The sequence below is a fragment of the Simochromis diagramma genome, unplaced genomic scaffold (assembly GCF_900408965.1).
Source record: "Simochromis diagramma unplaced genomic scaffold, fSimDia1.1 OVJJ01000603.1, whole genome shotgun sequence".
Taxonomy (NCBI): domain Eukaryota; kingdom Metazoa; phylum Chordata; class Actinopteri; order Cichliformes; family Cichlidae; genus Simochromis; species Simochromis diagramma.
In genome coordinates, this window is record NW_024387414.1 from 26,254,775 (window position 1) to 26,276,485 (window position 21,711).

Consider the following 21,711-nt stretch of genomic DNA (forward strand, 5'->3'; position numbering starts at 1 on the left):
TTTTACATCACCGAGCTTTCTGTGTTTTCTCCTCTGTTTTGTGTATGTGTGTCCTTCTTGAACTTCTAACCTTCTAACGAGAGAATATCTCATTAGTTTTGAGGTTTTGCTTACATTTACTGTTCTTCTGCATATTAGATAATTTAACACAAGTGCTCTTCTGAGGCAGTTAGTAGTATGTCTGTGGTTCTGGAAGGTTTTTATCAAAGTCTGAGAAATGACTTTACAAGGGTTTTTTTTTTTTTTTTGCCCTGGGTTTGGGGACTGCATTAGAAACTTCATTTTTGCTAGATGTTTATATGAATTCATTGGAGGCGGTTCGGGTTCAAAGAAAAGACCATTTTGGTGGCATTCTGGGAAATGTCAGATTCAATGTTTTTAAAGCTTAACCCACACAAGAGGCCGAAAGTCAGTCAAAAGTCAAGACTGACCCAGTTACAGCCGGGTCCGTCTTGACCACAGGATCTACTTAAAGTTTAAGATAAAGTTTGAATTAGGTTAAAGGACAAGTTAGATATTTTGAGAATTAAAACGAAAATCTGTTACAGAGAGTTACATGAGATGACTGATTATTATAAATCGGCCTCTATGAGCCAATGGAAGGAAATCCACAAAAAAGTAGAGGAGAGGCGCACGTGCGCGTACGTGTGTGCGGTCTTTTTTTTTTTCCTGTAGCAGTTCTTTAATTCAAACTAGTCAACATTATAAATTATGCGTCCACTTTTATTTCCCGGTCTCATATCCAGACTGTTTGATTTAAGAATCTGGAAACAGCTGGAGGTTTTGTGCAATGGTCGGGAATTAGAAGAACAAAGATTTATAGATGTAATGGAAGTTTATGGTGAATGACATGAAATTAAGTATCCAGTAACAATAGCTGCATGAGTATTTCGAAGTCTGGATCTGACTGAGAGTGAGTGCAGACGGGTGAACATTGGGTGGGTGGTCTCCTTGTTCTGTGTTTTCTGTAAGAGAACACAGACATAAAACTGGACTTCTTCTCTACTGGCTGCCAGAGTTACGCTGCTGGAGTCACACCAAACCACCAGTAATATGTTTTCCTGGCCTGGGGAGCAGAACAGAGGCAGAGGGCAGCTAATGAACCAGAAATAACAAATCACTGAATTCTCTGGACATTTCAAAACATGTGCAGATTTATGTCTGGCATGCATCTGGGTCAAATGGACAAGAAAGTCCCCCCATATACTTCCCCTTAAAAAAGCTATTCTAGTTTAAAAGAGAGTAACTGGTTAGCAATTAAGCAAATCATTGTTTTCCTTTTTCAGTTGACTACGACGTGAGTCACGGGAGAAAATTAGCGTTATGACTGCCAACACGAGGGAACAAACTCTTGTTTCCTAAAAGCTTTCCCAGCCCACGTGGAGCTTTTGTTGTCAGGAAAAAATGCAAAATAATGATTTAAAGAAATCTTTAATAAAGGACACGTGTTACACCCTTGTTGAGAAGATTGACACAGATACATAATACATACCAGGTCATTATTGGTCTTATGTACAAACACTACACAACGTTATTCAAGCGGATCCCATACAAGCACACGCAGCCATCCTCTCATACACGCACACATGCAACCACACATAGAAAGACTGATTACTACAACTGATTATCTTCCATATCCAAATATACCTACTGCAAGTTTTTTTTTTGGCCATTGGTACAGTACACTTTTGCACACAAAGAGGATGTAAAATGCATACAATGTGAAACAGGCTGTCTTAGCGTGCAGAAAGGATTCCACTGAGTGTAAAGACAGTCCAAAAAAAAAAAAATCCCTCATTGAATCATAACAGCAGGATGTTACAACAACCTCCGTGGAAATCTGTGCAGAAGAAACAGGAAGACGAGAGCAATAAGAGGATGTGGCAGTCAAGTGAAAAGGACATACAAAGGAGCAAAGGGAGAAAGAGCTTGAGGTGAAAGGGGTCAAGTGCAAGAGGTTAAAGCGTTCCTTCGTCCAGCAGTTTGTTGATGCCATTGCAGATCTTCCTCAGAGAGAGTCTGTACTCCTCTCCGTCTCCGTACAGCTCGGCCAGGAACTCCCCGTGGGCAAAATGGTTGAAAACGTGATCGATGCGGGCATGTGAACGTGCGGTCAGGTGCTGCTCGACCAAGGCGTGAAGCAGGTCCCTGCACTCTAGCAGAAGCTCTGACAGAATATTCCGGTCAAAGGTGTACTCCACCTCGTAGAACGACACCGCCGTCATGGCCGCCTGATTCATCTTCTTCTTGAAGCGCTCCACTGTGTCCAGCTCATCCGGGCTGAACTGGTGGTTACGGTATAAGATGCCAATCTTCAGAGCAATCTTGATGACGTCCTTGATGATCTTGTGGGCCTCCTTCTTGCTCTTGGTGAACTCCCGACTCGCCTTGTAGAGCTCGTCCAAGATCTCACTGCTGGTATCATCTGTCAGCATGTTAGCCACCACCATGGTGGCCATCTTACTCAGGATCTTCTTCTGGGCCTGCAGAGCCAGGGAACGGGAGTTGAAGCTCTCCTGCCCTGAAGGAAGAGAAACGAAAAGGAGAAGAAAAGAAAAGACATGTGAGTTTAATCTGCAGCATATATTGCACTTCGTGATGACCAATCCAAAATAAGAAGGTTTACAAATGAGTTAAAAACTTTAATGTGTGCTGCACCTTTCAGAGGTGAGAAATATTTGTTGCGCAAAATCACAACAAGAGTCGACTCAAAGCTCTTTAGAATATAGGATAACAGCTATTAAATTCAGTTCTTTGTATTCTTTTGGCGGCCAAGAAAAACTCAAGGCTCAAAGTGGTCTAACTCAAAAAATTATCTTTATTTTACACGAACACACAAGCTCGGGTCTGAAAGCAGCAATAGCCGCATGGTTGTTTATATACTTCTGCAGCACGTCACACACTCTAAGTTTCGAACACTCTGCTTAGTTTCACTTTCTGTCTGCACCTCTGCAAATGCAGTTTCCTGTCAGCCTAGTTTACACTCAAAGTTGGTCCTCTCTTATTAAAATACATAAAACAATATAATCAGCAAATAAGCACTAAGAATATATGTTTATTCCTTAACACAACACATCAATATTCTGAAAATCAAAAGACCTCTTATGAAGATGCAGTGTGCGACAGTGGGAAGGAAAAACTCCCTTTTGACAGGAAGAAACCTCCAGGAGAACTAGGCTAAGGGAGGGGGAGTCATCTGCCATGACCAGGTGGGAAGGTGGGAGATGAAAGAGAAATAAAAGAAATAAATGATGCACACATTAGTCATTGTTTACACACTCTTACATGCTTACATGTACATAACAGCTGAAATCCATCTGGACGAGCGGGCTTTTGCAAGTTGCTCGTTTCATGACATGACACTGCAGAAATTTCGTAGGTTTTATTTTTCCTTTTTTTGTTACAAGAAAACTGGCAACAGTTTTATGTGAGTAGATATGATGACATGGCAATGCTGAAAGTTCCTCTTGGGATGAAAGGTCAAGTCGAATAAATCAGTCTATTCAGATATACGACTCTGTTTTTTGTTTTTGTTTTTCTAAACAAGATTGTATTTTGTTTCAAGGGCAAAAAAAAGGTACAGACGACAGTCTGAAGAAGTGAACGAGGGATAAATTGAGATGCATCTACATTCTACAGCAGGGCGGCGGCTTTCCTGGAGCTGGCAGTGGTTTAGCGGGCTGGCTATGGGAGGAATGACTGTCTTCCCTGGAAAACTTCAAACAGCTGAAGATAGATAAGATTCCTTTTCACACACTTTCCTTTTACAAGTCCAGATTGATCACATTTGTTAGTCTGCGTCCCGTTGCAGCCACAGTTTATCTCAGAGCGAACATCAAAGGCTCCTTGTGTCCTCATGAAGCAATGCGAGCAGCCAAACACGTGTCTGTGTGTGAATGTGAGGAGTGGGAGGATGGAAAGGGGTTTTATTTAGGTGCCACCCAGCTTCAAATTACACACCAGATAACTCCTATTATGATTAAAGCCAAGCAAAGAGGCTTCACTACCCCCCACCCCACCCCCTGTTCCCTGGGCACGTTGTCAATCGCTCCCTCCTCCACATCTACGTCCAGAGTGGGAGAGAGAGGGTAAAAAAAGTGAGGATGAGTGTGCCATTGCCCAGTGGGCTTAGCGCAGAGCAACAGATGAGCCCATATTCGAAGAGGAACACCTGCTTAGTTGTCATTATAATTTTATTTAAGCACACAGCTCCTGTATGTGACTGTTTAGAATTCACAGCATTGTCACATCATCCGGTTGTTTGTTATTTCAATACAAAGGAGGTGTTTGAATTTGGGGGAAGTGGGGGTGGGGTGGGCAACAATTGGGAAAACCTAATCAGTGGCATTTCATGTGAATGTACAGAAGTGACATTTCCTGTGTTGGTCTGCAGCTAAATGACATTTCATGTATATATAATTAGCCCACCATGACATTTAACAGCAGATGTCTTTGTCAACAGTCCTTTCCCCCATCGCATTAAAAAAAAAAAAAATCTGATGTCTCTTTTCACCTCTTCTTTGTAGAGCCTCAGAAGAGCGGGGGCGAGACCTATTGTGCATTTGACAAACGTGTGGTGGGTGAGCATGAGGACACAGAAGTTCCCAGTGCTATTTAAATCACGAGGTGTCAATATTTCTGGTATTTCTATGAGTTCAGTTCAGCACGAAGGCAGATTTTTACTGGGAACAGGGATAAGTGTGTCATCCTGACTGTAATTACTATGAAAACACTCGTTTCACTTGTGGTTTCCGAGGAAGTGAGTCGCATGGCATATATCCTACTCTTTCAGATTTTGGAAGCGTGCAATATTTCATGATGGATTTATATGTCCTGATTTTCTTTTCTTTTTTTGTCCAGTTTGGCGTGGCATAAATAAGCTGTGAACATAGCTTTGATGAATTATCCCCACATAAACCTGACAGTATGGAGGTGCTGGTAAACTAACAGTTGTTTGTGGGACAACGTCAAGATTGGTTTCTGGCAATTTAGCAAATTTAATATTGCCGTTTGCTTCCTACCATTTGCTCGGGGAAACACATGGCTTGTTAGCAGCTAAATGCTCCACGTTGCTTTCCAGTATGTTTGCCTGCTGTTTGGTGCTGCACAGCTAACAGCAGGTTTACCTAAGCTTTTAACCTAAGATGGACTACAGTATTGAAACTATAACTAAAGAGGAGTGTGGTGAGAGTAAAACCAAGCCTAAAAAAATCACTTATCATAAAAATCACAGCTGCTTTCCTTTATGGGTGTTAAAGCAGGGGTGTCAAACATAAGGCCTGGGGGCCAGAAGAGGCGAGGACTCCAATCAGACCAGTTGGATGGGCCTGTAAAGCAGGACATTAAATTTTTTGACTTTTCACTGTGCTTTCACAAGTTTCACAGCTTTTCCTACTGATAAATGTACTGTATGTTGTTTTCCTTGCTTGTGGTGGGACCACACTGTGTGTACAGAGCAAAATTACTAAACATTTGCTTGTCAAAAAAAAAGGGCTGCTACATTTTCCATTTATTAAAGATGGCCATCTACCCTCTCTTTACCATAGAGGCCACAGACAAGCGACAATAGAACTCCAACAACTTCATAAACAACCCACTTAAAAGACTTCCAAGAAACCAACTAGGAAATAACTGAGTATCATGGACACAAACATTTGAGCAGCTGCACGATAGTTTCCATGATATTTGAATAGTCACACCATAATATACATATGACTGGTTGTGATTAGGCAGATCTGTGTCTGTGCCTCTCATCAACAGACTCTCTTTGTCACAGTCATTTCCTGTTCCTCTGAAGCAGCTCTTTATTCCAGCGAGCCTCTGATATTCAGAAACCCAACTGGATAGATTTCTGAAACCCTGGCACACTGATAAAGGTGACAGCTTGCTCCATAAAGCCGGCCTTGTCAGACCGATGGCAGTGCGGGCGACTTGGATTTGGATCCCACCAGTATGTGCGAGTGACTCCATTTCTAAATTAAATTTAAAAAAAGATGCAAACAAGAATAAAAAAAAACATCTGCTGTGATTATGCCAAAAGATTTATTGAGCTGGAATTGACTGGACACTTTCTCACTTTCTTTTTTCTTTTCTTTTTTTTCTCTGCAGAGCTAAAAGCAGACTAATTATTCTCCTGCCACTCCTCAACACGCAGCCTGGAGCCTCTTTTTTGAGCAACAGCAGGTGGCTATCGACTCACTCGCCTTGACCCCTGTCTCAAGTCTGTTTGCGCATCCCAGAGTGATGAAGAATGTAAGCAAAAATGAAGGAGTGTGGTGGAAGGGGCGGGGGGAAATTACTGAGAAGACTGGACATGAGGCCGCTTGAGGTGTGAGTCAGAGTGCTGGTAAAGGAGGTGGGTGGTTCAGATACTGACCGGAGATTTTAGCACATAGAGAGTAAGTGAGGGTGGATCATTATGGGAGTGAACAAGAAGACAGTGAGAAGTCCAAGCTTTCCTTCTCTCTCTCTCTCTCCCTCTCTCTCTCTCTCTCTCCCTCTCTCTCTCTCTCTCTCTCTCTCACACACACACACACACACTTACAGCCTGTCACCCAGAGGCTGTGCTGAGTGACATGCATGAACCACAGTGTCAGAATAAGTTAAGGAATAGTGCAAGCTGTCAGAGGAGACATGGCCAGAAAAAAACACTGCATGCTAACTTTCTCCAGCACTGGCACTTCTTCTCCTACCTGCTCATTATTTCCTTTGCATCACTCTCTGCTGTAAAAGTTTTCACTAAGCAAAGCGGTTGCTCTGAATTTGCTGCTGAACACAAACAGGGAGCGGAGCTAAACCGCTAACGCGGGGCCAGTCGCAGAAGCCCATCAGAGGGGTTACATAAGCATGTTTTGGGAGCTGGTGAAGTTTACTTTTAACATCAGGATTAGTAAGGTGCTTGCTGCTCTCTGGCCACGGCTGTTGACTAGACAGTCTCTCTTTGTTCCGCCTGGTGTTTTCAGAGGCCTGAGTCAACAGTTTCAGCTGCACTGCATCAGAACATACATCCACTGTGGATCATGGAGACCGGCCAAACCTGCCCTGCTCAAGGTGTTGGAGTGAAAAAAAAAAAAAGATCCATCTGGACGAAATTATTTTGATTGCAGCCAGAGACACTTACATCAAGCAACCGAGATGGAAAAATATTTATTTGTCAGTTTAACGGTCCCTGTGTGAAGTGAAGCTGTAGCCTTATGTTTCACAACCTGAAAAGGGCAAATGTCATGGCTCTTGCAAACAGCTAGCTGCTTTCGGGCAGTCCGAGGAAGAGGTGACTGCAGCAGGTAGCGCTGTAATATTTAATTCTGCAGATTTTTATGACAGATCGCCTTCCTGGTGCAACACCTAAGGGATCTGTGTATCCTCTCAGGACCAAGTGGGCAATCTTTTGCTTGTTAAGCACATGTTTAAACCACCACACTATGGAGCCACTGGGTCTAGTGAACAGATATGTCCATATATAATGAGCATGAGTTAGTCCTCCTCTCCATACTGACCCTGAAGCTTTTTAAATGAAGGAGGCTGGAGTGATGGATTGAGATGCTGCTCCAGCGTGAGGATATAATAAGCAGACATTATACAGACTAGGAATGAGTCAGCAATAGTGAAAGGATGGTTAATACTGAACAGTGCATTCTTATAAAAATGTGCAGTCAACTTTGTTTCAGCTGTTGCATTCTTTAAACTGTCCCACTTTAAAGGGAATCACTGCTCATTGAATGCTGACAATCCAAGAAAATATATGTTTTCTTTGGATGAAAAGTGAGCTGCTTCTATTTGTGTAACGTGCTAAAGCTCAACACTGGATGCAAGATTTGCTAATCTGGACATTTTCTGTAGCACACCCAGCTGTGAGGCGGTGGGGATGAAAAAGGCTTGTGTTGGTCTTGTTCCAGACTAATCAGAAGAATGAGCCATTAGCAGAGCCAGCAACTAAGACTGACAATAGCTGGCTGGCCTTTACCGAGTCAACACTGGAGGCACTTTACATCCGGAAGTGTGGAACACACAAATATGAGGCGGCTCTGTGTGAGTCTGGATACAGTACGTGTATATTTTGTGTCTGTCCTTTGACCAGGAAAAAAAGCTTCATGACAATCTGAAGAAATACTTCCTGTTTACAGACATAATCGAAGATGTAACTGACCTAAAGGGAAAGAGGTTGTTCTAAAAAAAGGCTTCCTAAGTGGAGCTGTCTTAGTAGTTTTGCTTTTTTTATATTGTCTGGACTGTTTTCAGAGAGCTATGAGTCATTTGGTGCAGCCATTAGAGTGTTATTAGTCTGAAACATTCAGAGTTCCTGAATACTCAGGATCTTGATCCTGTCAGGTGACTACATGCACACTCACACACACACAATAATTCTATTTCCTCTTCCAAAAACATTATAATGACCTAAAATCATTTCCTTGGGGTCTTAGCCTTACTAAACTATTTTTCTAACCCCAACATTAACTTCGTCTTTGGTCTAAACTGCGATAACTGATGCACGGAGTACTTGCTTTTTGTGCTTAAAAGGCAGGCAGGGCTCTGTAATGTACCCACAACGTGAGTGATACAGGCACACAGACCCGCTCACACAAGGAAACATAATACTTGATAAGCGCATCCCCGGTTACTAACGACAACAAACCAGGTCACATTCTCAGCACAGGTGCAGGTTTTTTTTTTCTTTTTTAAAGCCAGCTAGCCACTGATACACTAACAGCACATGACTTAGTGTTTATGCAACAGACACGGGTGAGCATACAAATTATTTCCAGTGAAGATGGATATCAGCATATGATGAACATGTGACAACAAAAAAGCAAAAGAAGAGGAATGAAAAACGTTCAGAGAAATAGATGAATTTCAATTAGATCACATAGAATAAAGTCCTGTATGTGTGTGTGTGTGTGTGTGTGTGTATGTATATATATATATGTATGTATGTAAGTAACACTGGAAAAGCACTATATAAATGTGTGTATAGCACCTGTTGCAAACAGTAAATACTATTGACACACAACCTAGCTCTGAGATGCAAAAAAGGTCCAAAGCAAACAAAAACACAGTTTAGCTCTGCAAAGCTTCCTTGTTGCCTGTTCACAGCATCACCAAAAACCTCCTGGTATACGGTGACTTTCCATCTGCAACCAATTTTCTATTCACCAGCAGCTATGTATTGTATGCCTCTTTGAAATGAGTGGTTTCCAGGACATTCTTGGCACTCTGCAAGTGCAATAATTTTCCAGACATTTTCCTTTTCAGGTATTTTCTTTTATAAGGAGAACAGAAGTACAGTGTAAATACCCTTTTGCCTCCTGTGTTATATAAAAATGGACTTCTGCAGGAGTTGCACAAAGTCATATTTTACTTTATATGACTTTTTTTTATAAGACAGCTACTGACCAGTGTCAGAATTAATTGAGATTCTTTTTATATAAAACATCTGGTTTTACTGAATATATAATGTTGCATCAAAGCAATGTATCAGGATCATATTGCAAAGGTAAAGGTAAGTGGCTCCTTATCAGAGATATGTGTTACAAACGGGAAGGAGATGGGAATGTTTTGTTAGTCCTATTTATATCAAACCACTGGCCCAAGCTATCTGCCAGGACGGGGAGCTGAGGGGAGTAGCTGTAAGGAACAGGGATCATAGAATTAGCCCTTGCACGGATGACACGATGATGTATTTTATGGATTTAGATGCCTCCTTTTAAGGATGATGAGAATCACAGAGAAACTGAGTTACTGTGCAGAATCTAAGTGTTCAAACTTTCCTCTTCAAATATGTGCCTGCAGGAAAGATCAAGCCTGTTCAGTGAGATTCAAAGTTAATCAAATAGCAAAGCAATATCAGTGGCATATGGTGCCAAACGTAATCGGATCAACCAATATCTGAGAAAGGATATAGGAAGATGTCTGGATTTCAGGAGTAAGATACATGTGATGAATGAAAATGTGGATGCATTTTTTTATGACCAATATCACAAAAACTGTCTACAGAATGGGTTTACGTAGCATATATAAAATACTGAGAAGGGGAAAAAAGCCCAAATTTGATAGACTGCACTCTGAATGCCAACAAATAAAAATGGAATGGAATGTAACAACTAAAAGATGTATATGTGCAGACCAACTTTGACCACTAATTAACTGGGGTGATGATAGCTTTACAGCTAGATGGAAAGAGACTGACACACACATTCCTAGCTACCACATCTAAACGACTCATATGCTCCCTGGACACATTATAAGACCAATTGCACATTACTGTGCTATATATGATGATTCATATATATGATATATAGTAGCTGTATATGATTTCTATTTTCTATTTATGTGACAAATGCACATAAATAAAATGAATTTCACTGGAAAAATTTACATCATTTCTTTCTGCTGTAAAATATCTGGGGAAAGCCTTCGGTAATAAAGTCTGCCATCCATCAGCGATGCCATTTCGGAGCACAAAAAAGGCACCAACGATGTATCAATACCAGGAAAATGTCAGGGAGAACGCTCCTCACGCAGCAGAAGTAAACAAGGGTGGCAGCTTGACTTCCACTTCTTTTGCCTTGGCCTTTTCGTTTGCTTTTGGTTCCCAATAAGGATTTGCAGTGAGACTCTCTCTGGCTGCATTTACAAGGCTTTAGGAAAACAAAGGAGTGGGTCATTCAGTGATCTTAAAGGGGGTTTTAATAGCCTACAGGGTTGATGTTAAGCGAGCCCAAGAGGCCGGTGGACTGTGCCAGCTGGTACCTCGACAGAGGAGCTGGAGGAGGGACATATTTATTTTCCACTGTCAGTCTCGAGGCTTCTGACTTGTTGAGCTGCTGTTTGTCAGACTCGCTGTTGCACTAATATACTGCCGTGTAGATAACGGCTGCATAAAGACACATCACGATGCCTTTGTACATAAGGAAGGAGTTGTCGAATGGGAACCAATTTTTGTCATTTCATGTTCCTCCTCCACTCGCCCTGGACCTGCAAAAGTCTCTGCATAGGCGTTTTTTGGACTCCCACAACGCTCCTCAGAAGATGACTCAAACATAGCGCCCCTGCACACTCTGTCTGTTGCAATGTATGTGTTTGTTTCTCATCTGATAAAACTTGAGAAAGCTATGATTTCTGCACAGAGAGAAAAACAGTGCGATTCAGTGGAGTGAAGCACAATGATGTGCATTATTCATGACATGTAAAATCTGACTCTGAGCCAGTTTCCAAAGGGCAGTCTGGTGCTGAAAGAGGTCGGTCACTGTGCCTTTAACAGCTGCTCAGGATGTAGAGTGGCATTCAGAAGTTTAGGGTTAATAAATAACTCAGCTTTAATACTTTAATGACTTTCATTTGTGCAAAGTAGGGTTATGGAGCTTAAAGTATAAATGTAGTGTGTGTGGCTGAAACTGAAGGGTATGCTGTAGGTTACAGCTCACGCTTTAATGAGCGTAATGGCAAAACATATGTCCGGATTTATGCCCCCGAGGCTTTTAATACTGCTAACATTGTGCAAAAATATGACAAACAAGACAAATGAAAAGCTGCTCTTTGTTAATGCTTTGTGCAGATGTTACGTGTCTCCGCTTTTTATGGATGCTATGGATAATACGAGGCACAAAAGTGACTGCATCACCACAAAGGTTACACACGAGTACTAGTGAGATAAAGGTCAGTGCATGTGATGGAAACATCACAAATTGGAGAACTGACTAAGAAAGCAAACAAACTGATCCTGTGACTGTTTTCACCGAGCCTGCAATATTAATAAATATAGCCTGCAGTGTGTGATTTCTGATAAGCATTTTCAGTTAAGTGTAAAGAAAAAGTATATATTCAGTCAGCCTGTATTAACAAAAGTAAAAATATATGGTCTGATGCCACGGCACACTTATTATGTGCTTTCCTTTGATGGATTGATTTTGACTCAACTTGACGATCAGCATATATTCTCAGTGCAGATAACAGCATATGAGTGTGAGCCAGTATCTGAGCATTTAGCATTAGCCGAGGCAGGTCATGGAATCAAGCTCAGCCTGGTATCCCCGTACAGCGACTCATAACAGCTCATCTGATGGCTCAACAGATAACACGTGGGGTGCACTTTATAAAAACTGGCTTTAGCCTGCTCACACAGTTGCTTCTGCCCCTGCAAGCCTCTTTGCCGACCCACCTCCATGCAAGCTAATGTTTGTCATGCTAATTCTGACCTAATAAATATCATGTCTGTTATCACTGATCTGTGCTGGCTTCTGTATTGGAAGGGATCTTGCTGCCTCAGGCTTAACATATATATATATAATATATGTGTGGAAGGGTGGGGAGATGAAATAGGAATCTCATTTCATCACATTTCAAGTGCTGCAGGAAAATAATCAATAATCAGAAACCGCTGAATCACAGCTGCTTTGTGATATATTTATGTTAGAAAAGAAAAATCAGCTGACGTCACGCTGCATATGTGCATGATTATTATATTTTTAGTGTGTGTGCTCCAAAGCATTTTGTATATTCAGTTGTACAGCTACAGAAAAAGAAAAAAAAACTCCACGTTTTTCCTTCAGTGTGGCTGAACAGCAGGTTGGATCAATAGTTTGTTTCAGAGCATACAGAAACTATAAGATCGGTGAGGTCATTATCAAATTATTTTGTGCTCTGAGGAGCTTAAAAATAAACCATTCTCAGACTTTTTCTTTGGTGGCTTTGCAATCAAATAGTTTTAAGTCAAAGGAAATTGTGGAATGAAAAAAAAAGAAACGAGGCATAAAAACGCTCTTAATGAAGCTGGAAAATAGAAGCTAATTGGCCTCTGAAGTTAGGAGTCCTCTGTGCGTTATTCAGAAATGGTTTCACTCAGCGTTGCTCACAGCATAATGGATGAATATCAACCAGGAAAAGCTTTAAAGGCCATTTCTAAATAAAGGGGGGGGGGGGGGGGGGGGTGGACTGATGTTAATGTAGCTGTAATGAAGAGGCTTGCAACAGAGTTTGAGACTATAAGTGTGTTTATCCTGAGACTGGTTTAAATGTCCACTGTGATGAAGGGTCCAGGGAAAAGCACTTAGGAGGGCTCTCTGATTCATGAGGGACACAAGAACAGATTGCCTTTGGCAGCCGCGCAGCCTTATTTAATGCTCCATTCTTCATCTCTTTCTTTGTCTCTCTCTGTCTCTTAGTTTTAATGGCCACGTCCCTGTAGAGCTGAACCAAAGAGATTGGGCGAAATGAAGCATTTGCAGAAGATGTCTGATTGATTAATGCGCCGCTTGATGTCCTGTCACAAAAAAAAAACAAAAAAAAACGGGTGGCGGAAAAGAGGGAGGGTGAGAGATAGCAGCTATTTGACCCCCACCTTCTACTCTGCCCTTGGCTTTCATCACAGTCACTCCTTGTTATGAAGACCAAAGGAGCTCCTGGTCCGCTGAGGATCAGAAGTGGCATCCAAGACATCCTGTTAGGACCCAGCGTGGACTGCGGGGTCCTGTGAGATTGCGACCATTTGACCTTTCCTCTGCTGCAAAGCAAATTTCTCCACCAGCTACGGTTTCCATGTTTGTGCCATTGTTTAACTGCAGTAAAGCACCAGACCACAGTGAACTGGGTATCTGGCTAGCTGGGTATGGGAACTGCAGGCTGTCTCCCCTCTCCACTTCCCTTCTCTGGGAGCCTCTGTGGAAAAGTACTCTGCCACCATCACCAGCTGACAAATCTCATTATGATGATGTTGACTGAATGGAGAAAAAGACTCCACATTTCTACGCAACGAAATGACAAATTTGCTTCTGTGCACCGAATAATCTGACAGCGACAGCTGGCTACAAATGTGTGTGTGCGGGCTTGTGCGTTAACTATAATGATAGACTGTGGGGCTGAGGCCTAATAAAATACAGGGGAGTATGATGTATTCAGCCTCTCTGTTACCCAGTTTCCCATTTTCCGTCTAAAATAAAGAAGTTATGCCTTTTACAGAATCAAAGGGCAAGAAAAAGAGGAATGCACCTTTCACGCCTTTCAGTCTAAGCTAAAGATGGTCGTAAAAAGAGAGAAAAATTGACTATCTTTGCTTGAGAAATGCTCTGAATTATTGCGGATGAAAGAAGAAAATAAAAACAAATAGACTGTCGCAGCAATCTATACCGTCTGCAGATGTGTCAGGTCACTTAAATAAAGGAGTGTGGAGGAGTGATGGAAGCAAGGACGGAGGAGGAGGTGGGGGTGTTGAAGAAAAAGAGGTGAGATCATATGTCCACAGTTTGACTGCCTAACTCCTGTCAAAATCCCTTAACGTCAGACATAGCCGCGCACAACACCAAAAAAAGCTAAACAAAAAAAGAAACAACACCTCTCCCCCTCTCATTCTCTTTTCCACCTTCTACCATGTACAGCTGTGTTAAGCACTGGCTGCAGTGTCTTTGTCTCATACACACACACACACACGAAGCTCTTGTGTCTTTCTCATCTGCTCCTCTCTCCATTTCTCAGCGCATCTACAGTGTCGAGGAAGTAAGCGTTTTCCGGCCCTGGGTGAGTCGCTCCTCTCATAGACCTCGGCCAAGTCTCAGCATGCCGTGGCATCGTTCACAAAGGGACACACGGGTGCTCGAGAAGATGCGCGCACACACAGATACTCGCATGCAAAATCATCCAGACCATGACAGCCCACCCAAATTCCCCCCTTCCCAGAACTTTGGCCTCCTGGTTTGTTTACTAGTTTACTCCCTTTGAGTTCACGTAAAAAAAATAAAATAAAAATGAGGAGCTTCGAATCACTCACAGAGGAGCTCAGTCTGTCACTGCCTTTATACAGTGCTGAAGCCCCCCCTCCCAGCTATTCTCTCTTCCATTAAAAAAACACTACATAATTCTGCTAGGCCTCCATTATCCTTCTATTCACAGGCTTTTCCTGTACTTGCTGGTAAAATGTGATGACCTCACTGATTTTGTCACCTCGCAGGGATGTTTGTAATTTGGAAAATTGTGATGTATGCTGTGCACTTCAATTAGCGGCCTTTAGCGAATGCAAGCCCAAGATTTAAACATGACCAGCTCGACATGCTGTGAACACTGACTCAGACAATTTGTAAATGGACTGGTTCTTATGTAGCGCTTTTCTACTCTATCTGAGCACTCAAAGCACTTTACACAACTTGTCTCATTGACCCATTAACACTCCTTCGCAGGGGGGATTTTTTTTTAATGCTCTTTCTATCTAATATTCACACACATTCTACTGCCAGGACAGCCAGAGGACAGATGAAATAAAGCATCAATAATAATAAACTATTACAGAGTCATAAATAGTCAAGCAAAGAATATTAAGATCAAGTTTTCAGATTGCTCCTGCTTTGATTGAAGTGATGAAACTGCATATGCTTTGAGCTTTGACCTTGCGGGCCCTCCCTCTCTGCGCACGACGCGCGTTAGTGTGAAGCCAAAGGGCCTCTGCCGTCCTGGCTGCCAACACACCACTAACTAATGACCAGGAAATAACTGTGGTTCACGCAGACTCACAACGCTCCCTCTCTTTCTCACATTCGTATGTTTCTAACTGACTTTTATTGACTGCATTTTTCTTTCGACTCCTTATTACGAGCCTAAACCGAATCATTCCATGAGTTAATTCGAATCCCAGCCTCCAGGGATAACACAGAGTAAAGTTTTATCTACCATTAAGGCTCATGAAATGTCTACGCCCACAACATAGCTGCCAGGGCTACTTCTGTCTGCGCGGCTGTCTCCTATCTCACTAGAAATAGTTTTTAAAGGTTTTCTGAAAGCAGGATCAACATGACACACTGCTAAACTGTTATGAAATATGATGAACATGGGTGCTTTTCCCTACCACAACTCTATAATGCTATAATCAGCACAGTTTGTTCAGTTCTCCTAGAGTTAAGTGTGAAAAGCTGTGTGTGTAATTGCCTCCCACTCCACATTGTTTTCTATCTTTTTTTTTTTTTTTTTTTGGAGTGGGAGAGAGAGGAAAAGTGTATTTAGCTTTTTACCATCTGCATGTTAAGTTTTGGGTTTTTTTGTTAGTTTTTTTGTCAGAAAATCCCAGACATCATGTTCTATTGGAACTAATGTAGAAAACTCTTGTAACCACAAAGTAAAGCTAAAGAACACTTTCTATCAGAGATTGTGATTTTAGGTCAACACGAGTGAGAAAATAAACCAACACACACTCCTTCACAGAGGCGGCATCTGCACAGGCTCAGTGGTTCTCAAACACCAGTCCAGCCTTCATTTAATGCATACTGCTCTCCCCAAAGAGATCGTCTCTCACTTCAGGCGCCACTACTGACTGTTTGCTTTGCTTCGAATGGCCCTCCTGTGAAACCACAGCCATCTCCTCCTTATGAATGTGTGTCTATGAGGCCTTTGACCAGAATGTCTGTCAGAGTGCCTCTGCGGTCTGACTCCGTGTTTCAGTAATGGCTCAGCCGTGGGGAGACAATCCTCTTTCCAAATGTCCTCCAAACACCGTGAAATGCCACGGTATTATTGTGTCAGTGCATGCATGCATGCATGTGCATACAGAGGAAGTGCACTCACACACAGATAGTGACCAAAGGTTTTTTTTTTTTTTGTCTTTTGCTTCAGTTGTAGGAAAAACTATTTTCTCCTGAGTCGTCTTTTCCACTTACGGCTTCGCTCCTGTGTTTTTTTTTCTCTCAGTTCGTGTTACAATTTTCCAGAACCAGCTCCTGGTGTCTTGAGTGTGGGTGTTTGTGTGTATGTGCGTGTGTACAGAGGGCTGGGTGTAGTGCAGTGAGCACTCTCCATCTGTGGGCCAGATTAAATGCAGAGTTTAGGGATGCATGTGCTGGGAGACCAAGGATATGAGCGAGAAGAGCGCAGGCTTTTTTTTTCAGTATGCCTGTGCGTATCTTTGGGAGTGTTGCAGTGTATCCAGGGCTGGCTCACATGTGCAAAGCATGTGGCCAGTCTGCCAACATGGCAATCATGAGGCAGAAGCCTTTCTCTCATTGCCGAGTGCATCTGGTCTGCTCTGATGTGTCGGAGATAGCTCAAGTGTTTGTAGAAGCTTGGAATAGTGGCGGTTAACAGAGAAAATAAAGCAGGTTTGTTGATGTGCAAACATGTGAATGAATGGTGGGGATAATCTACTGGCCCAAGATCGCATTTCAGTTGTGTCATCAGACAGCATCTGCAGTTTTGTGTTTTTAATAGGAGCACAGAAACGGCCCTCACGCCCCTATGGATATCACAGCTGTTGTTACAACAGCCAAAAAGCTCCCCTTTTCAACAAGTCTGCTTTTCCTGTGAATTTGAAGGTAAACACAAATGTCTGGAAATAGATCTATACAGGGCTGATGGAGTTATGGTGTTAGAGAGAATCACATCACCAGGATAAATCATCCAAAAACAGAACGTGGTTAATAGCTAAACATAATGCCACAGTAATGTAATTTAATATAATATAGTGATATATAAAAAAATAATTCGAAGTGGAAAACAGGAGTGTCTGAAAGCCCTGAAGCATTACAGTTTAGTGAAATTTCTAGCCTCTATTTTGCACCTATTGTGCAACATACACAGGAGAACAGGTGTACTGACAGTCAGCTTTGCTTTGACTCATAATTAGGTGTGGTCATCCCCGCTCCACCACAGAAAGGAGGGACAGGATGACTGGGTGAATCAGTTTGTGGATATTGGTATGGTCAGAGGCATGCTCAGCGCATGACTGGATGATTATGGGTAAGAAAATATGATCCTTTCTGTTTGAGCTGGGTTTTTTATGGCCTTTTTTCAGAGTCGTTGCAGCACAGCTCTGTGTGCTCTGTGTGCAGAACGCTGTAGCAAAGCCAGAAAAACACAATGAAGCACAATATTAGTTTTTGTAATGAAGCTCTGTCCTAACTCTCCCATGTTAGAAAATATCTTCCCCAGCAGAACTTATTTAAATTTGCTTCATGTAAGCGTCCTGAAAATCTTCGAGAATGTTTTTGCGACACTTTAAATAGTGTGAAACTTTTACTTTTTTAATGAAAAAAAAAAAGTTTAAGCCTATTTATTTAAAATATTTCCATAAATTATCACATGGAGTGTGTTATGAGTAAACGCAAAAAATGTGCTGCATAAATCTTCTTGCTTCCCATAAGAAAACATGGAGACAGATTATTATTTAAGCCCACAGAAATCATAGATTTATAGATGTAGTTGGCAAAAAAGAGCCGAAAAGCTGAGGTGGGATGCCCTACGTACGGGTTAAAAAACATACAAGTTTATCGGGGTGGAAAAACTGAGTCTTTAAGGAGACAAAATGGGATTCAGGCTCAAGACGTGAGGCGCCATCACTGGGAAGAATGGTAAAAGCATTAAGCAGCAGGTCTAAAGCATTTTTTCACTTATAAGTAAAATATCAAATATCATTTAAGGCTTTCTAAATTTTGCTAACTTAGGCTAACCCATCTGATAATGTGCAACATTGGAAAGTGAATCATTAAGAAAGCTGAGGAATGCTATTATATTGTGCGTAAGTAGCTAATACAAAGAGAAACAGCACCTTTTCACAGCTAACCTTCCATAGAGTGATGATATATAATGACGTAGCCAAATCTAAGTCAGCTACAGTCAATTACATATTGTAGCGTGTGCTACACCCCCCTCCAGCTGGAGTAGTTTTCTGCTTTACTGCCTTTGGAAAGCTAAGGACCTACAGGTGGGTGCTGAGGTGGAGGTGTTTCTTTAAAATGCTGACAGCAGCGGTGACTGTGGTGGCACCAAGCAGCAGGAGCAGCAGCGTCGTTTTCGGGTAAGCAGTGTGCAAAGGCACACACAGCCCTGGTAGCTACACCTTCACCATGTGCTGTTTGTGGTGAGTCCTGCTGCCTAAATTAACTAGCAGGCTTTCCTCACCTTTCTCCTTCCTGTACACTATTTTCTTGTTCCTGGCATAAATATAAAACACAAAACACATGGGATCACAAGGCCACTATTTTGAGTTTGATTTATAGATAGGTGACCAAACATCTCTCTCCTGGGGGTAGTAACAAACTTATCTGTCTATCTGTTTACTAGCAGCCACCTTCCAACAGTGTTTCCATGGCTCAAACTACTAGAAAGCTACTCATAGTTCAGTCATGATATTATCTTTATGTGGTTTTATTTATGAGTTTGCATGTTAGAAACACACACAGATATTACTTGAATGCACAATCCTGACATGACCTGTGCCAAGGTCATGTCAGGCTAGTTCTCTTGGGTTAGCCCAGAGAGGCACTGAAGAAAATAAACTATCACTAATTGCTCATGGAAAGGGCACGTTGAGGTAAAATTAATGCAGCACAGAAATTTAGAACATCACTCTCTTGGGAAAAAAAAAGTTCAACCATTAACTGCCCAAGGGCACAGGAGATGGTTGAAAGGTCAAGGCCAGCTGAAACATAATACCTCGCTATTTACACTGCTGAAAATATGCATGTGTATGTGTAAAGCGTAGATTTATCACACATCCCTCACTGACATATCCAAGGAAAAGGGTTTTGTTTGTGTACAACAGAGTTACAAAAGACTCCTGTTTTCCCAAATACGTTATCTCAGCTTTCACTGACCTTATCAAGTGAGCCAAACCAGATTTTTCCACGGTAGAGTAGGCACTGCAGCACAGCAACAAAGCACGATGCATTATGAGTGTGAGTCAGGCTCTTCTTTTCTCTTGACTTTGGAAAAATATAGCTCTCGCATCACCCTGGAGATTCAACATGTGCAACAACGTTTTGTTTTTTTGGTGTCCGGTCGATAAATCTATATGATTTTATTACTATGACATAACAAAGACCTGGTTATGTTATGCTGAAGGATGCTTTATCTGGAGTCTCTGGAAAACACTGTAGACCACTTCACATCAAAGTGACAGAAATAAAGCCTCTTCCTTTACGGTTTGGCTTAACTGTGACGCACAAAGCATCGCTTCATATGAAAAACTTTTATGGAAGTCAGCAGATGACATGAATATGTCATCACTTTCTCATTATATGTATAAAGTCCTCTAACCCTCACACTGAGGTTCCTCTCCACTTGCAAATGGATGAGAGGACAGACAGACAATGGTCCAGATGGACAGGCAGATGGCCAGAGTTCAGCAGAGCATCATTAAGGCACACGGAGCTCTGTGACTTCAAATAAAACTGCAAACACCCACGCCATCAACGTTATCTAACATTAAACGATAAAACCCTCCAACACCTAAAGCAGATCTACTAGTAGTACTAGTTTTAGGAAACCACGATAGGAGAGCAATAAAGTCAGTTCAAGCATCAGCGTGAGTTTTACTTTTATTCGCTGCTATTTGACTGTTCCTGTATTCTGACACTGCTGTGAAACAAAGAAACCCCTCCTGGAGACACATTTCAATCTGTCTAAACTCAAACATATCTCCACAAGGATGCTTCATCTCCCTCCTTTCTCCCACAGAATCAGTCGCCCACGTGCATGCGATGCTGTGAAATCTCCAATAAGCGAGTTCACTTTAAGGAGCATTTGTGCCTCTACCTGTGTGTTTAATGTATAACTCTCATCTGTGCAATAAATCTTTGCCCTGTACTTTGACACCATAAATCTTTTTTTTTCCTTCTAACTTCCAGCAAACAGCAGCGAGCTTCACGAGGAAAAGGAGCTGATTTCAGCGTCCGGGGAGTCTGTGGTCTCTCCGGCTCGCTCTGTAGCTGGACGTGTTGATGAACAAACTGGCTGCACGTGTCGGAGCTTGCCTGTTCCTGGTGGTGACTGAGCCGGCTTTCCTCCACGCACTCAGGGAGCCTCTGCCAGCCACCAGCATCACTGTACATGCATTCGAGCTCACGGCTGCTTGCCTGTCACACATCTTTGAAAGCTTTAAATACTGTACTCGATTCTTACATTTGGGTGCACTAAAGAAGGGTTCAGATTTACAGGCAAGCTGTTGATCGCTAGAAACAGACTGAGCGCATGAGAGAAATGGTTCAGAGAGGATTGAGATGCACTAAATGTGTTTAGTTGAGAGTAAAGAAAGGCTGGAAAATGCTGAAAATTTACTGGAACACAAAGGAAGAAAGAGCTTGTAGACCTCCTGGATTGGTCTGCTTAAAGTCTAGTTAGCAGGGCATGCCAGAAACCAGTGCTGTGGTGACCTGTAAGAGTCTTGAGGCCTTACCTGGAGAGAGGTCTCCGTCACTCTGCTCTCCAGAATCTGAATCCATCTTTCCCTGCAGGACACTCGGAGGCTGCAGAAGCTCTCTTCTTGCTCCCTTTCCTTTTTTACAGTAGCTTCTGGTTTCTTAGCTCAGAGAAAATATATACAAATTCTTGGTTGGTTTTTATTATTTCTCCCAGTGAGCTAAAGTTCCCCTCCCAGCCTGGATCACTGCAGCTGTGAGAGGAATGCTACTAGGCTTATTTGCTGATCTGTCCTCCTTTTTTTTGCGCTCCTTTCCTTTTAGTCTCCTCTCTTCTCCTGACTCCCTCAGTTTCCCTCTTTACTTCTCCCTCTCATCTACTTTCCCCTCCTCTGGTGCTCCCTCCCCTCACTCGCTGAGTCCGTCCCCCTCTCAGCGTCTCCCACCCTTTCCCTGCCGCTCGGTCCCTCCTCCTCCTCTTCCTTCTCTCATTCGGTGCTGTCACACTCAGCCTCTTCACGCTCTCTCCACTCAAACTCTTTCTCTACCTCTTTCTGTATGCTGTAAGTGCCGTCTCTTCCTCTTTCGCTCTTCCTCTCTCCCTCCCTCT

General features: G+C 42.3%; 1 protein-coding gene across 1 annotated transcript; it reads right to left on the reverse strand.

The window, feature by feature from the left end:
* Nucleotides 1–1,412: 1,412 nt before the first annotated feature.
* tnfaip8l3 (tumor necrosis factor, alpha-induced protein 8-like 3) lies at nucleotides 1,413–21,482 on the reverse strand. Its single transcript, XM_040011254.1, has 2 exons — nucleotides 21,140–21,482; nucleotides 1,413–2,521 (listed from the first exon to the last, which is right to left on the reverse strand). Exons 1-2 carry the CDS (start codon nucleotides 21,183–21,185, stop codon nucleotides 1,959–1,961), a joined length of 609 nt encoding a protein of 202 aa, XP_039867188.1. The 5' UTR covers nucleotides 21,186–21,482; the 3' UTR covers nucleotides 1,413–1,958.
* Nucleotides 21,483–21,711: the final 229 nt, after the last annotated feature.